Here is a 15,902-nt window from a genome sequence, read left to right as displayed (position 1 = left end):
ATGGTCAAATCTTTTGCAAGACTGTGGAACAGGGCTTTCTCAGCACCTCAGACTCACCGAAGTTACCTGAATGGACTTGTAAAAGAAGATGATGTCTTGCAAAGTTGAGCTGTCTAGCTTTAATCTAGCAAATTCAGCTCTTTTGAAAACACCCCTAGATAGGAATCTGCAGGGAAGAGCGGGTTTGATCCAGGGTCACATTCACACCTGGGGCTTCAGAGGATCCAACTTTGAGGCTTGGCTTCAGCTGGGCTATCATAAGACCTGAAAACCTCTGTTAAAAGAAAATGAGAACTAGGACAGGAGTAGGCAACCTTGGCTTTCTCCAGCTGTTGTTGAACTACAACTCTTATCATCCCCAGCCACAATAAATTGTGTTTGGGGGTGATGGGAGTTGTAGTTCAACAACAGCTGGAGAGAGTCGTAAGAACATCAGAACTGCCCTGCTGGATCAGGCCCAAGAATGCCCATCTAGTCCAGCATCCTGTTTCGCACAGTGGCCCACCAGATGCCGCTGGAAGCCACAGTCAAGGCTGTCAAGGTTCATGAGTCACAGTCAAGAGTCAAGGTTGCCTACTGAAGTAGAAGACTGAAGACCAAGCAGGTCAATCGTGAGCATGAGGGCATAACTCATTGAGCCACCGTGGTGTAATGGTTAGAGTGCTGGACTAGAACCAGGGAGACCCAAGCTCAAATCCCCATTCAGCCATGATACTAGCTGGGTGACTCTGGGCCAGTCACTTCTCTCTCCGCCTAGCCTACTTCACAGGGTTGTTGTGAAAGAGAAACTCGAGTATGTAGTACACCGCTCTGGGCTTCTTGGAGGAAGAGCGGGATATAAATGTAAAATAATAATAATAATTTTTATTATTGGTGATATTGAACAATGGTAGGATGGATAGGTGATATTGAACAATGGCTAACAACTGGGAAAACTCATCTCATAATGAAAGACCCAGCAAAAGGTACAGTTCCAAGTAATTATAGATTAATAATCTGCCTGCCAACCATGTTCAAATTATTAACTGGAATAATAGCAGATGAAGTAATGCGACACTTATTAACTAACAAACAGCTTCCAGTTGAACAGAAAGGAAATTGTCCGAACACCAGAGGCACAAAAGACCAGCTGCTGATTGACAAAATGATTTTAGAAAATTGCAAGAGAAGGAAAACAAATCTAAGTGTTGCATGGATTGACTACAAGAAAGCCTTCGACTCATTGCCTCACACATGGATACTAAAATGTTTGAAAACAACTGGTGTCAGCAAAAACATTCAGATATTTATTTAAAAAGCAATGAGCATGTGGAGTAGAGAGTTAACAATCAATGGTGAGACACTTGGACAGGTTAGCATTAGAAGAGGTATTTTCCAAGGGGACTCACTATCCCCTCTGTTGTTTGTAATCGCCATGACCCCACTTCAACAAATACTAAACAAAACAGGCCTCGGATACCAAACATCTATAACATCAAGTAAAATAAACCATCTGCTGTACATGGATGGTCTGAAGTTGTATGGAAAGTCCCAGTCAGAAATTGAATCACTGCTAAACACTGTATGTATATTCAGTAGCGATATAGCAATGGAGTTTGGACTAGACAAGTGTGCTGCATTAATAATGAACAGAGGGAAAATAACAAAAACAGAAGGAATAGAACTGCCCAATGGAAGCAACATCAAGAACTTGGAAGAGAAAGAACATTACAAATACTTGGGCATTCTCCAGGCTGATAACATCGCACACACTGAAGTTAAAAGAAAAATGGGAAGTGAATATATCAGGAGAGTTAGAAAAATCCTAAACTCCAAACTCAATGGCGGGAACACCATACATGCCATAAACACCTGGGCTATACCTGTTATCAGATACACTGCAGGAATAATAGACTGGACCCAGGCAGAGCTAGAGACGCTAGATCGTAAGACCAGGAAAATAATGACCATCAATCATGCTCTGCACCCTTGCAGTGATGTAGATAGGCTATACCTCCCTCGCAGCTCAGGTGGAAGAGGAATGCTGCAAGTCCATCAAACAGTAGAGGAGGAGAAAAGAGGCCTTGAAGAATATATCAAGGACAGTGAAGAAGATGCACTTCAAATGGTCAAGAACGAGAAACTATTAAACACTAATGAAACAAAGCAGGCCTACAAGAAAGAACAAGTCAAGAACCAAGCAGAAAAATGGAAAAATAAGCCACTGCATGGTCAATATTTGCACAATATAAGTGGAAAATCAGACATCACAAGACCTGGCAATGGCTTAAGAATGGCAACTTGAAGAAAGAAACAGAGGGTTTAATACTGGCTGCACAAGAACAGGCACTAAGAACAAATGCAATAAGAGCAAAAGTAGAAAAATCAACAACAAACAGCAAGTGCCGCCTTTGTAAAGAAGCAGATGAAACAGTGGACCACCTAATCAGCTGTTGTAAAAAGATCGCACAGACTGACTACAAACAAAGGCATGACAAGGTAGCAGGGATGATAAACTGGAACATCTGCAAAAAATACAAGCTACCTGTAGCCAAAAACTGGTGGGACCATAAAATAGAAAAAGTTGTAGAGAATGAAGATGTAAAAATATTATGGGACTTCCGACTACAAACAGACAAACATCTGCCACACAATACACCAGATATCACTGTAGTCGAGAAGAAAGAAAAACAAGTGAAAATAATCGACATAGCAATACCAAGGGATAGCAGAATAGAAGAAAAAGAAATAGAAAAAATCACCAAATACAAAGATCTACAAATTGAAATTGAAAGGCTGTGGCAGAAAAAGACCAAAATAATCCCAGTGGTAATTGACGCCCTGGGTGCAGTTCCAAAAGACCTTGAAGAGCACCTCAACACCATAGGGGCCACAGAAATCACCATCAGCCAATTACAAAAAGCAACTTTACTGGGAACAGCCTATATTCTGCGACGATATCTATAACCATTGACAATAAAATTCTGGCATCCCAGGTCCTTGGGAAGGACTCGATGTCTGGATAAAACAAACCAGTCAATAACACCTGTCTGATCATGTAAATAAATAAATAACTGTCTCCCTCTTACATGGAATTGTTCATCTCTTCCTCCAGCCCCTGGCTTCCCTCTCCAGTCCTGCAGGATAAACCTGCTGAAATCTGACCCTCTCTTCTTTCCCTGCAGATCAGCCAGACCCCAGGCCCCGAGAACCCCATTTTCCTGCCCACTGACCGCAAGTGGGACTGGATTCTTGCTAAGATCTGGGTGAGGTCCTCCAACTTTCACGTGCATGAGGTTGTCACCCACCTGCTAGAAGCGCACTTCCACTGTGAGGTCTACTCCATGGCCACCGTCCGCCAGCTACCCATGTGCCACCCTGTCTACAAGGTAATAGTCCTGAGAAGGCATTCCCTGCCTGGGGTCCCCAGATGGGGTCTCCAGAGATGAGAGCTGGTCTTGTGTTAGCTAAGCAGGGTCTGCCCTGGTTGCATATGAATGGGAGACTTGATGTGTGAGCACTGTAAGAGATTCCTCTTAGGGGATGGAGCCACTCTGGGAAGAGCAGAAGGTTCCCAGTTCCCTCCCTGGCAGCATCTCCAAGATAGGGCTGAGAGAGACTCCTGCCTGCAACCTTGAAGAAGCCACTGCCATTCTGTGTAGACAATACTGAGTTTGATGGACCAATGGTCTGACTCAGTATATGGCATCTTCCTATGTTCCTATGATGTGGTTGGATTACAACTCCCATGATCCCCGACCACAGTGGCCAATGGCGAGGAGTTGTAGTCCAACATCTGGGGACTCCAGGCTGAGGATCCCTGGTCTTGAGAAACTGTCTCTCAGATAATGGGAATTGTAGTCCAACAACATCTGGGGGGCGTGGCCTGGTTGAGAACCTCTGCTTTTGAGGAATGGACTCCCAAGGACGGCTCAACCTTATAGGTATGCTGAGGAACAGGGAGTGTTAACATGAGGATGAACAAACCATTGGCTCATTGTGATGCTTTTGTGTGAGCCACTAACTCTTTCTTGGTTCCTGTGAAATGCCAGCATTCTTTTCATCTTTAAAAGATGGACACTGGTCCTCATGGTTCTTAAAATAAGTCTGAAAACATTATGATGATGACAGTGTCCTAGAGAGGTGCAAAAGCTGCACCCTACTTGTACTGTGTTTGGAAATCCCATAATTTCCCAAGTCTGCCTTCTGATTCTGAATATTTGAGTATGAGTTCAAGCAAAATATTGCACAAATTCGTAAATATTTGGATCTTTGCATTTTGTATTTTTGGGGTGTGGGGAGGAAGGTCAAAGGATAAAAAACATTTCTGGTGTGGTGCCCAGTCTCAGCCCCGTGATTTTGTCCCCCTTCTCCCCCTCGCTTTCTCACAGCTCCTGATCCCCCACACCCGTTACACATTCCACATCAACACTCTTGCCCGCACTGATCTTCTCCAACCGGGAGGAGTATTTGATACGGTAAGAGTAAGCGGAAGGGGATGGCGTGGGACTAAGTATTCCTAACTCCACGTCGGTTGATAAGCCAGCAAGCAAAACCCTACATAGTTTTCAGAGGGGAATGGGTTATGGAAATGGAGTAACAGTCATGTATCTCAAAGAAGCCTTCACAGTTGGACAAGGAGCATTCAAGAACAAGTGGGAGGAGAGCTGGTGTGGTGGTAGCAAGCATGAATTATCCCCTTTGCTAACCCTGGCTTGCATTTGAATGGGAGAGTATGAGGCTATTCACATGATCCCGATCCCGGCATTTCCGCCTTCACTAGCCTGGCTTTTTGACCCGCTCTTTAGCCAAGGTTAAACGAAACTGAGGTTTATTTAACTTCAGCAGACAATTGTGTGGACGATCGCTGCCGGGTCAAAAGGGTTCACCATTTCTAGCAGTGAGCCAGGAGTGGGGGAAGGAGCAGTCGTGCTCATGCTATGTGGCACTCTGGGGTACCACAGCGGGGAGTCCTCCCACTCCCAGCCCCTGTCTTCCTCACAGCCCTTAACAGCAGCCGCCGGAGGTCTTTTGCACACCTTCTACATGTGTGAGCACTGCAAGACATTCCCCTTAGGGGATGGGGCTGCCCTGGGAAGAGCATCTGCCTGCTTGCATGCAGAAGGTCCCAGATTCCCTCCCTGACATCTGCAGGCAGGGCTGAAAGAGACTCCAGCCTGCAACCTTGGAGAAGCCGCTGCCAGTCTGGGTAGACAATACTCCGCTAGCTGGACCAAGGGTCTGACTTGGTAGAAGGCAGCTTTCTATGTTCCTGTGTTCCTAACAAGTGCATTGTGGTAGACAGGAAGTGCCACCATATTGCCAGGAAGTCACTTCCGCCAGTGGAATGTTCAGGCGGTTCAGAGACAGGAACCTCATGTAAGGCTCTCAGCCAACCAGGAAGCCTGGTAGGGAGCCAATCACAGTTTCCAAAATGAAGGAATGAGCAATGAAGGGTGAGGAGCATATACTGCTGCCCAGATCTGCCACTATTCGTTGGGCACCTGAGGTTTTTTGTCACTGGACCCAAAGGAAGCAGTTTCTGGTTCTTGCCATATGAGCATCTAATAATTCCCCAGTTGTGGAAGGGGAGCGGGTTCCAGTAGGTTACAGCAAAGTGATCTATCTCCATTGGCTCTCAGGGTTCAAGACCTTTGAGTAGAATTTGGTCTTCATAGTCCTTGAGTTCTTCCTTCCTGCTCCACAGGCGACTGCAACAGGCCGCGATGGGATGTTGAAGCTAGTCGCCAAAGGTGTCCAGGCCTCCAGCTACACCTCCCTTTGCCTCCCCGATGATCTCAAAGCCAGAGGAGTCAACTCGTTACCCAATTATTACTACAGGGATGATGGGATGAAGATCTGGAACGCCATAGAGACGTGAGGCTGTGGCAGTGGGTGTGGGATCTTTGTTTGGAAGGGCCACGTTGGGAGGCTGGCTTGGCCTCTGTCAAGCCATGCTTGCATCATTGCAGTGTGCTCTGTGTGGGGCTGCCCTTGCAGACTATTTGGAAGCTTCCAATGGCGCAGCATGGGCCAGACTGACTCCACAGATATTGCAGCAGTCTTGAAGGCACACTGCATTGACTGTCAGTCTGTTTCCTCCAGGTACAATTGAAGGTGCTGGTTGTTACCTTTAATTAAAACTCTAAATGGCTCGGGTCCCAGGTGCCTTAGGGACCGCCTGGCCCCAGCTGAATCTACCCACCTCTCTAGTTCAGCTAGGCGAGCTCTGATCTGTGAGCTGATTCCTAATGAAGCTTGTTCATTGAGCAGGCAGGACAGGCCCTTCTCAGTGATTGGCCCCAGGCCATGGAACCTGCTCTCAGTTGGGTCTGCAGCTTTTGGAGAAGATTGCAGGCTGCCCTTTTCATCTACTAAAATGGGGAACACCCCCCCCACCAGAAAAAAGCAGCTGTGTTTTGCTTTGTTTTGAGGCTGTGTTGAATTTTGATTGAAATGTCATAATTGTTAGCTGTAAACCTGTTGTTTACCACCCTGATATCTTAGGAAAGTATAGAACGTAAATGACAGACAGACAGACAGAAAGATAGATAGATGTTTGTTTATTTATTATTTACATTTCTGTACTTGCCTCTGAGTGCAGAAACAAATCCAGAACAAATTCAGAAGCGGCTCCTTTTCAGAATGGGTGAGCATTTCTGTGGCTTCACTCTCTAGATTTGGCTTTCTGTACTTAGTAGGCCCAAAGACAACCACAGGGCTCTCTGGTCGTCAGGAGTTGACACCAACTCAAGGGCACAACTTTACTATGTGTGGTAGAAGAGTGTGGGCCAGGCAGAGGTTTTTGACCTTGGTGCTGCAGACATTGTTGGCAGGGGCGTAACTATAATAGGGCAAGGGGAGACAGTTTTCTGGGGGCCCACTGCCTTGGGGGAGGCCGAGGCAAGTCACATGATTGACTCCCCCAGCCACGCACTCACCGGGGCTTCCTTCAGTTGTATCCATCCTCCAAAATTGATGTGAGTGTGAAGACCTGGAGCTACCAGCACAGCATGTCTTTCTCTAGTACCATTAATGACTTGCATCGTCCACAATTTACAAAACCTTTTAAAAATAATTTAGGATGATGTTCTATTGTGGCACATGGGTTATATAGATAGAGAGACAGAGACAGAGATAGAGAGATATCTATCTATCTATCTATCTAAGATAGATAGATATAACACAATGCTTTTTGTTACCACTATTCAGCCTCATTTAAGATTTCTTTACTTCATGAGCTGAGCTTCAGTGAGGGGAGTGGCATTTTAAAATCTTGTCTCTGGGCCCGCTCCAACCTTGCTACACCCTGATTGTTGGGTTCCATCTTATTTGTTTGTTATTTCTGCGTGTAATCCACCCTGAACCTCTGCTAACTTGGCAAAGTGGCACCTTTTAAAGTGGTGGTTCTCTTTATTTAGCAGGGGGAGAGTAACTGGCCCTCTCCACCCCCAGCACAGGACCTCCAGTGACTGCTGCTGGTGTCTATCTTATGTTTCTTTTTAGACTGTGAGCCCTTTGGGGACAGGGAGCCATCTTATTTATATATTATTTCTCTGTGTAAACTGCCCTGAGCCATTTTTGGAAGGGCGGTATAGAAATCGAATGAAAGAAAGAAAGAATGAATATAACTCCCATCACCCCCAGATACAATGGCCTTTGATCGTTGTGGCTGAGGATGATGGGAGTTGTAGTCCAATGACATCTCGAGGCCTAAGTCTGAGGAATCCTGGTTAAGGAGAAGCTAGGAAGTTCTAAGGGCGGGTTCATATTAGAAGCAAGGAGGAAACCTGAGACTAGCTCCGATCTTTAAATGTGACTGAAATTCCTAAGCAGTGCAGTCTCTAGCTTTGCTCCCTGAAAAACATTCAGACAGAGAAAAGACATGGCTCACACAATTCTCTGAGCATCTGGAAGGGCAGGAGTTAACTGCAGAAGGTGAATTCTATTTTAAAACCCCTTCTTACCCACCCACCCCAATTTCCAGATATGTTTTTACTAGCCTCAACTTGAATGATCCCTTGAGACAAAGAGAGAAGCTAGATCCAGTTGTAATTCCGAAGAGAACAAGAACTCTTGATCTAAGAAAAAACTATGAGCAGCACTGCAAATCCTCAAACCAGTTTTGAAGGACGGCCTGAGACACGGGTGCTCTCCTGAGAAACCCTAGAAGTGGTATTTGAGTGAGATGTACTTTGAATAATCTTGTAAAGATCACTAGACCTAGGATGATCTGCTTTCCCCCAGAAGGCCTCCTGTGTCCTTAAAAGGTATATGATATGAAAGACAGAAGGTCAACTGGTGAAGCTCTTCCTAGCCCAGAGATACATTTGAATTTCTGCATGTCGTGCAGCTGTTGAAGTACAGAGGCACCACTGATTTCATCACTAGATCCATAAGTAACATCAAGATGGCTCAGACGTCATGCCGAACCATGGCTGACAACCCATGGTTTGTGGTGAAATCCAACATGGAGGCGAGTCTCACGATCAGTGAGACTCTTCGAGAGTGGGCTTAGCCCGCTCTGCCCACAGGCGATCAGGCAGGAAGCCCTGGGCAGTCGGATTGGCTGCCCACATGACTGCTGGCTCTGTCATGGAGCCAGGGGGATGCGGGGATTGGGTGCCGCACAGCCCCCGGAAGTTCCAGGATGCCCCGCACAAGTTCGCGGGGCATCCTGGAGAGACCCCCCCAGGGGCAGGAGGCTTGTTTCAGCCTCCCGGTGGGGGGTCTCCTTGTGTGGAGCCACGCCACGGCGATACACGATCACATAGACGGGGTTAGCGGAGCACTCACTCTGCTAAGCTCGTCTAAGGGGAGGGCTCCGTAAGCGGGTTACCCGCTTTGAGGACACCGGGCTCGCTTGCAAGCCTGATGGTCCTCAGGCTCGCCAGAAAGCGGGCTAGGCTCCCTTGGCCCGCTTTCTGGCGCTCATGAGAATTGCCTCACTGTCTCATAAACTATGGTTTGCAAGTGGCCATCAAACCTTTGCAGACCAGTATTTGTGCAAACTCTGGAACCCTATTCACACATCACTCATACAATGTACAGTCTACACACAGGTGCAGATCAGTACACAGGTACAGTTATTCACACATTACACAGGTACAACAGTCCACCTCCTCTCTGTATCCTGCATTTTAGGGGGCCTGTACCCAGGTTCACGTTGAAACAGAGGGTAGGTATAAATGGAGAGTTTTTGCAATGGAGGGAAGTAAGAAGTTGGGTCCCCCAGGGATCTGTACTGGGACCGGTGCTTTTTAATTTATTCATAAATGATCTAGAAGTTGGGGTAAGCAGCGAGGTGGACAAATTTGCAGATGATACCAAACTCTTTAGTGTAGTGAAGTCCAAAACAGATTGTGAGGAGGCCAATTTCATGCTAGGGATCATTAGGAAGGGTATTGAAAATAAAATGGCTAATATTCTAATGCCCTTATACAAAACTATGGTGTGGCCACATCTGGAGTACTGCGTACAATTCTGGTCACCACAACTAAAAAAGGACATTGTAGAACTGGAAAAGGTGCAGAAGAGGGTAACCAAGATGATCAGGGGCCTAGAGCACCTTCCCTATGAGGCAAGGCTACAGCATCTGGGGCTTTTTAGTTTAGAAAAAAGATGACTGTGAGGAGACATGATAGAGGCCTATACAATCATGCATGGTGTGGAGAAAGTGGATAGAGAGAAATTCTTCTCCCTTTCACATCACACTAGAACCAGGGGTCATCCCGTGAAATTGACTGCCAAGAAATTTAAGACCAACAAAAGGAAGTACTTTTTCATACAACGCATAATCAGCTTGTGGAATTCTCTGCCATGAGACGTGGTGACAGCCAACAACCTGGATGGCTTTAAGTGGGGTTTGGATGACTTCATGGAGGAGAGGTCTATCAATGGCTACCAGTCGGAGGGCTACAGGCCACCTCCAGCCTCAAAGGCAGGATGCCTCTGAGTACCAGTTGCAGGGGAGCAACAGCAGGAGAGAGGGCATGCCCTCAACTCCTGCCTGTAGGCTTCCAGGGGCATCTGGTGAGCCACTGTGCGAAACAGGATGCTGGACTAGATGGGCCTCCTTGGCAGATCCAGTGGGGCTGTTCTTATGTTCTTATGACCTTAACTTTGTACGAGTGTACAGACTTCTGTACACTCTGAATAGGGCTTGGGGTGTTGCTGCATCCAAACTGACAGCCCATAGCTTCGACTCGGAGTCTTGCTGCCCTCTTGGAAGTGTGGGATAGCTCACACACAGCTTCGCATGTGAACTACGGTGAGCACAAACCATCCTCTGTCGCCAGATGTGACCCATCCCTCCATTTCCTCTTCTTTCAGCCTGGTCTCCGGCATCGTCGGGCTGTACTACAAATCTGAGGAAGCCGTGAAGAACGACCCCGAGCTGCAGGCATGGATTCATGAAATCTTCACGGAAGCTTTTCTGGGCAAGAAGTCATCAGGTAATGCTCTTGCCATCTCTAATCGACCTCTTTAATTGGTGCGGTTCCTTTGTTGGGTTCTGTACATCTTCCCAGGGTGCTGGGCAGGGGCGTAGCAAGGTTGGAGTGCGCCTGTGGGCCCAGAGACAAGATTTTAAAATGCCCCCCCCCCAACTGAAGCTCAGCTCATGAAGTAAAGAAATCGTAAATGAGGGGTTTTGTAAATTGTGGACGATGCAAGTCATTTAATGGTACTAGAGAAAGACATGCTGTTGTAGTAGCTCCAGGTCTTAACACCCACATCAATTTCAGAGGATGAATACAACTGAAGGAAGCCCGGGCGGGTGCGTGGCTGGGGGAGTCATTCATGTGATTTGTCTCTGAGGGGGGCCCCAAGGCAGTGGGCCCCCAGACAACTGTCTCCCCTTGCCCTATTATAGTTACACCCTTGATGCTGGGCATATTAACAGGAAGTGGCATCGCCAGTGGGGCCAGCAGCCCTTCCTGGGGATGGTAGGAGAGAAGGAACCTTGTGGTTGCCTAGCAATCAGGGGGCCTTGCTTTTCAGCCATGTCACAGCCCTCTCCATCAATACACTTTCCTTATTTTCCTTTCCTTTCCTCACAACTCCTATCAAGAGCAGGAAGGAGAATATAGTCATAAGCAGAACTGAATGCAGTCTTGCCAACTAGGCTTTTACTTGTGGGAGGGAAGCTCAACTTCCTGTCCAATCCCAACAGGTGTCCCCTCCACCCTGGAAACCAAGGCTGAGCTGATCAAGTTCCTCACTATGGTCATCTTTTGCAGTTCTGCAAGGCACGCAGCCGTCAACAGTGGGCAGGTACAGAGCCCCATGTGAAAGCTTTCCCCACCTCCTCCCCTAGCCCCATGACAGCTCTTCGGCCCTGTTCCATCTCCACTCCCAGTTCTGGGAGTGCCTCCACTGTAGGGGCAAGTGAGAGCATCCACTCAACTGGATACCAGAATACATTGGCCTGGTTCACACAATCGTTTAAAACTAGGTTTAGCGTGGGTTACCAACTTTTGCGTGATTGTGTGAACCCACACCAAGGTGGGAATCTCAGATCCATCCACCTTGGGATGGGTTCACACAATCATGCTAAAATTCAGGTAACCCACATTAAACTGGGATTCAAACCATTGTGTGAATGAACCCGGCCACTGTGCAAGAGTGAGGAGGGGGGCATTGCCTTCTAACCATTTATTCACCCAGGCTTTTAATTAGATTTATAGTTTTAAATCATTTTAATAATGGGTTTTACATGTTTTTAATCTTTTAAATGATTGTAATTGTTAATTGATTTAATGTTTTAAATGATTTTAATTGTAAACCGCCCAGAGAAGCAAGTTTTGGGCAGTATAGAAATATTTTAAATAAACAACCAAACAAATAAATAAATAGCCGTGCCTGAGGGCTTCTGGGAAGCATCAGACTCAGGAGTTCCCAATCTTGGGTCCCCAGCTGTTGGACTACAGCTCCCATCATCCCCAGCCACAATGGCCATAGTGATGGTGGGAGGTGTGGGCCAACAACATCTGGGCCCCCCCAATTGAGAAGCCCTGCCATACAACATGCCTTTGATCTTGGGCTCCTCACCTCCGCAGGTATTGCAGCCCTCCCTTCCCTGTCCTTATACCTTTTTGTGTGTGACAGTTTGACTTTGCCGCTTGGATGCCCAACACGCCAGCCACCATGACGCAGCCTCCACCAAAAGTCAAGGGCAAAGCCTCCTTGAGGAGCATCTTGGACACCCTCCCTGAAGTCAACTCCACCTGCTCACTCCTCAAGCTGCTCTCCATTGTGAGCTATGAACCCGGCGACCTGGTGAGTGGGAAGTGGTGTGGCTTTCTTGGGCTTGCACCTTTAAAACTGGGTTCCGTAGCCCCTATGCAGACATGATAGGGAGGAGAGCTGGTCTTGTGGTAGCAAGCATGGCTAGTCCCCTTTGCTAAGCAGGGCCCACCCTGGTTTGCAGAGGTGTAGCAAGGTTGGAGTGGGCCCAGAGACAAGATTTTAAAATGGGCCCCCTCTCACTGAAGCTCAGCTCATGAAGTAAAGAAATCTTAAATGAGGCTGAATAGTGGTAACAAAAAGCATAGCAAAATTTATATATATAAATTTTATATATAAAACCTATATTATCTATCTATCTATCTATCTATCTATCTATCTATCTCTCCTATGTGCCACAATAGAACATCGTCCTAAATTATTATTTTTTTAGTTTTGTAAATTGTGGACGATGCAAGTCATTTACTGGCACTAGAGAAAGACCTGCTGTTCTGGTAGCTCCAGGTCTTAACACTCACATCAATTTCGAAGGATGAATACAACTGAAGGAAGCCAGAGTGGGTGAGCGGCTGGGGGAGTCAGTCATGTGACTTGCCTCTGGGGACTAGGACCGTGGAGACCCGAGTTCATATCCCCATTCAGCCATGATACTAGCTGGGTGACTCTGGGCCAGTCACTTCTCTCTCAGCCTAGCCTACTTCACAGGGTTGTTGTGAAAGAGAAACTTAAGTATGTAGTACACCACTCTGGGCTCCTTGGAGGAAGAGCAGGATATAAATATAAATATAATAATAATAATAATAATGAAAACATTTAAGTTTTTCTTATGTTTTAATCTTAGTTTACTCAGTAAAGAAGGTCTAGAGAGGAACAGTTGCAAAACTAACTTTTGAAATTGCTCTGTCTTTCAGCTCCATTGCAGACATGGCCAATTTATTTACAGTACAATGACACAGTATTATAGCACTTCCAAATGTTAAAAGTGCTTCACATGTATTATCTTGATGCAGTCCTTACAGGGACTCTATAAAGCAGGAATTTCTCCAAGCCTTTGGTCCCCAGAGCTGGTTGGTCTATAATACCTATCTTCCTCCTCCTCCTCCTCCTCCTCCTTCTCAGCCAGTCATTGCAGCTGGGGATTATGGGAATTGTAGTCCAGCAATATCTGGGGACGCACCTTTGAGCGCCCCTGCTGTAATGGAAACATGATTATTATGGTCATTTTGCAAACAGAAGGGCTGAGTCTTACCGAAGGCTACTGAGTGAGTTCATGGCAGAGGGAAGATTTGAATCAGGGATACCCTGATTCACATCTCAGTTTCTTAGCCACTATACTTCACTGGTCCTCATTTATTTTATTTCCTCATCTGTATCCTGCCTTTCCGCCATTAAGAAAAAACTCTCAATCAATTAAAACAATCAAGCTGAAACAAAATAAAAATAAAGCTGAGACACAGAAAGACAACATGCATTTCCAGATGCCAATGGACTGTGGGATGTTCAAAGCTTTTGCACAGGTTCTAAGCATAATCTGCAGTGTACATGCTGCAGGAAGTTTCTGCATTGCCTCCTCCTAGGGCAACCTTGCCCTCTGTACACACACTGAGCAGGGACCTTGTGTGATTTCCACAGCTCCCCCTGCTGGCCAGCTCTTTCATTCAAAGAAGAACCAGTCACTGCAAACATAGTAATGAATAAAGGTGGGTTCTTCTCGGAATGTAAGAGCTGGCCAGCAGAGGGAGCTGTGGAAATCACACAAGATCTCTGCTCAACCTGTGTACAGAGCATAGGATCACTCTGGGATTAGCACAGAAGCCTGCAGCTGTGTATATGGGGAGTAAAATCACACTTGGAACCTGCACAAAAGTTTTGACTCTACCAGTTTTATTTCCGTGTGGAAATGCCCAGCCCCAGAGCCACAGTAAAATAATCAGGGATAGCAGAGTTGTTCCCTTTCTTTACATATCCTCCCCTCCACTCTCTTCCAGAGACCTCTGGGCTACTATCCTGAAGACCACTTCACAGAAGAGGCACCAAAAAGCCTGATTGCAGCCTTCCAGGGGCGCCTGGCTGAGATCTCCAAGGAAATTGAGGAGAGGAACCAGAAACTGTCACTTGTCTACAACTATCTGAACCCTGCAGAGGTCCAGAACAGCGTTTCCATATAACCCCAAAGAGGGGCTCCTCCCCACATTTCTCTACTACAGGATGCCTTACACAGACCCTGCATGAGAAAGTCTTTGGCTTATATTATGGGTCTGGGATTCTGTAGTGGCACTGACTGCAGAAGATATGGCGAGGAGGCCTAGTGGTGTGATCCACTTTTACCCTCTGCACATGTCAGCTTCTATACACTGCTTATATCCTTGCATTTAAAGGATTCATTCTAAGCCTCTCTCGCCTTAAACCTTAATAACCCTGCACCCCTGTTTCTTATTGAAAACTGTACATCCACCTGCATTCCTGTATCCATCTTTTGAATTTATGTTACTCGGCCAATTAGTACAGCTAGGCACGGATCAGGTTGACTTCAAACATATGCATTAATCACCCCCCTGGGGCAGGGAGGGTGGGATTGAGATGTACCAGGCTGCTGGCCGAGGGGCATGGGTCTCACACAGGCTACTGATAAGGGGGGCCGGCAGCAGCCCTTGCTTGGCGCTGCTTATGAGAGATGTGACGGTATAAGAAAGACACACAGACACCCTAGTAATCTGGAGCCTCAGCGTAGACCGAGATCCAGGAAGGTGCTACTCACTAGCTGGCATTACAGGGGCCACGTCCTTTTCTTCATCAAGGGGGCTCCCCGATGAAAGAGATCGCGTCAGATCAGGGACGTGTGCTTTATCTTTTGTTCTGTAACCCTCTTTAAACCATTATTCAGCTTTGTGTAATAAAACCTCTTTGACATTTACACTGGTTTGAGCTTCTTGCCTCCGAATCCCCCCAAAAAACCTATTAAAGACCAGCTGGCCACTGGTGCCAATACACATCTCTCTCCTTACACAGACCCTGCATGAGAAAGTCTTTGGCTTATTGATTGATTGATTGATTGACTGGATTTTTATACCACCCCAAACCAAAGTCTCATGATTGTGGGTCTGGGCTTCTGAGTCAAGTAGGCTCAATTCAGGAATGCTACCATTCTCTCTTTCAACAGATTGTACAAACAGGCTACTTAATCTGCATCCTGTAAACGGGTTTGTTTCATTCGTCCTTTTATTTTTTACCTGGGAACTCAGCTCCTAAAGGACAATGCTAGAAGGATATTAGAGCAGAGGTAGGTGCTGAACTGCTTGCTCAGTAAAATTGCAAATACCCCGGGGGCACAAGATGGAGAGACAGGGGACGCCTTCGCTGAATGTGGGGCAGCTATTCCAGTGGTGGTGGGGAATAGAAGAAGTAACGTTGGCAGGTCAGCTGGCTGTTCCAGGGGAAGGGTAGTCCGAAATTTAATAGCTGTCTCCCCTTCCGGCTGTCCCCCCAGCTCTGTGACCTCGGGAAGCACCGCCAACGACCCACGTAGCCTTACCTTGCTCTTCTGCAATGCCAGGTAGGTCCAAATAACCCGAACTCATCCATGACTTGATTATGGATGAAGGGGCTGACCTGGTGTGTATCACTGAGACATGGTTGGGGGAGGCTAGTGGCCCAGTCTGGCCCCAGCTTCTTCTTGC

The 15,902-nt window shown here is 46.7% G+C and overlaps 1 protein-coding gene across 1 annotated transcript in view; it reads left to right on the top strand.

Annotated features, from left to right (window-relative positions):
- LOC128331594 (hydroperoxide isomerase ALOXE3-like) overlaps positions 1–15,139 on the top strand; it is a 47,652-nt gene extending 32,513 nt beyond the window's left edge. The window contains exons 8-14 of the mRNA XM_053265179.1: positions 3,165–3,368; positions 4,371–4,457; positions 5,687–5,856; positions 10,312–10,433; positions 11,153–11,253; positions 12,088–12,258; positions 14,214–15,139. Of these exons, the coding sequence (XP_053121154.1) occupies positions 3,165–3,368; positions 4,371–4,457; positions 5,687–5,856; positions 10,312–10,433; positions 11,153–11,253; positions 12,088–12,258; positions 14,214–14,393 (1,035 nt within the window). The 3' untranslated portion in view covers positions 14,394–15,139. The remainder of the gene's footprint in view (positions 1–3,164; positions 3,369–4,370; positions 4,458–5,686; positions 5,857–10,311; positions 10,434–11,152; positions 11,254–12,087; positions 12,259–14,213) is intronic.
- The last annotated feature ends 763 nt before the right edge of the window (positions 15,140–15,902 follow it).

This window comes from Hemicordylus capensis, chromosome 6 (genome assembly GCF_027244095.1).
Source record: "Hemicordylus capensis ecotype Gifberg chromosome 6, rHemCap1.1.pri, whole genome shotgun sequence".
Taxonomy (NCBI): domain Eukaryota; kingdom Metazoa; phylum Chordata; class Lepidosauria; order Squamata; family Cordylidae; genus Hemicordylus; species Hemicordylus capensis.
This window is presented reverse-complemented; position numbering and strand designations above follow the sequence as displayed.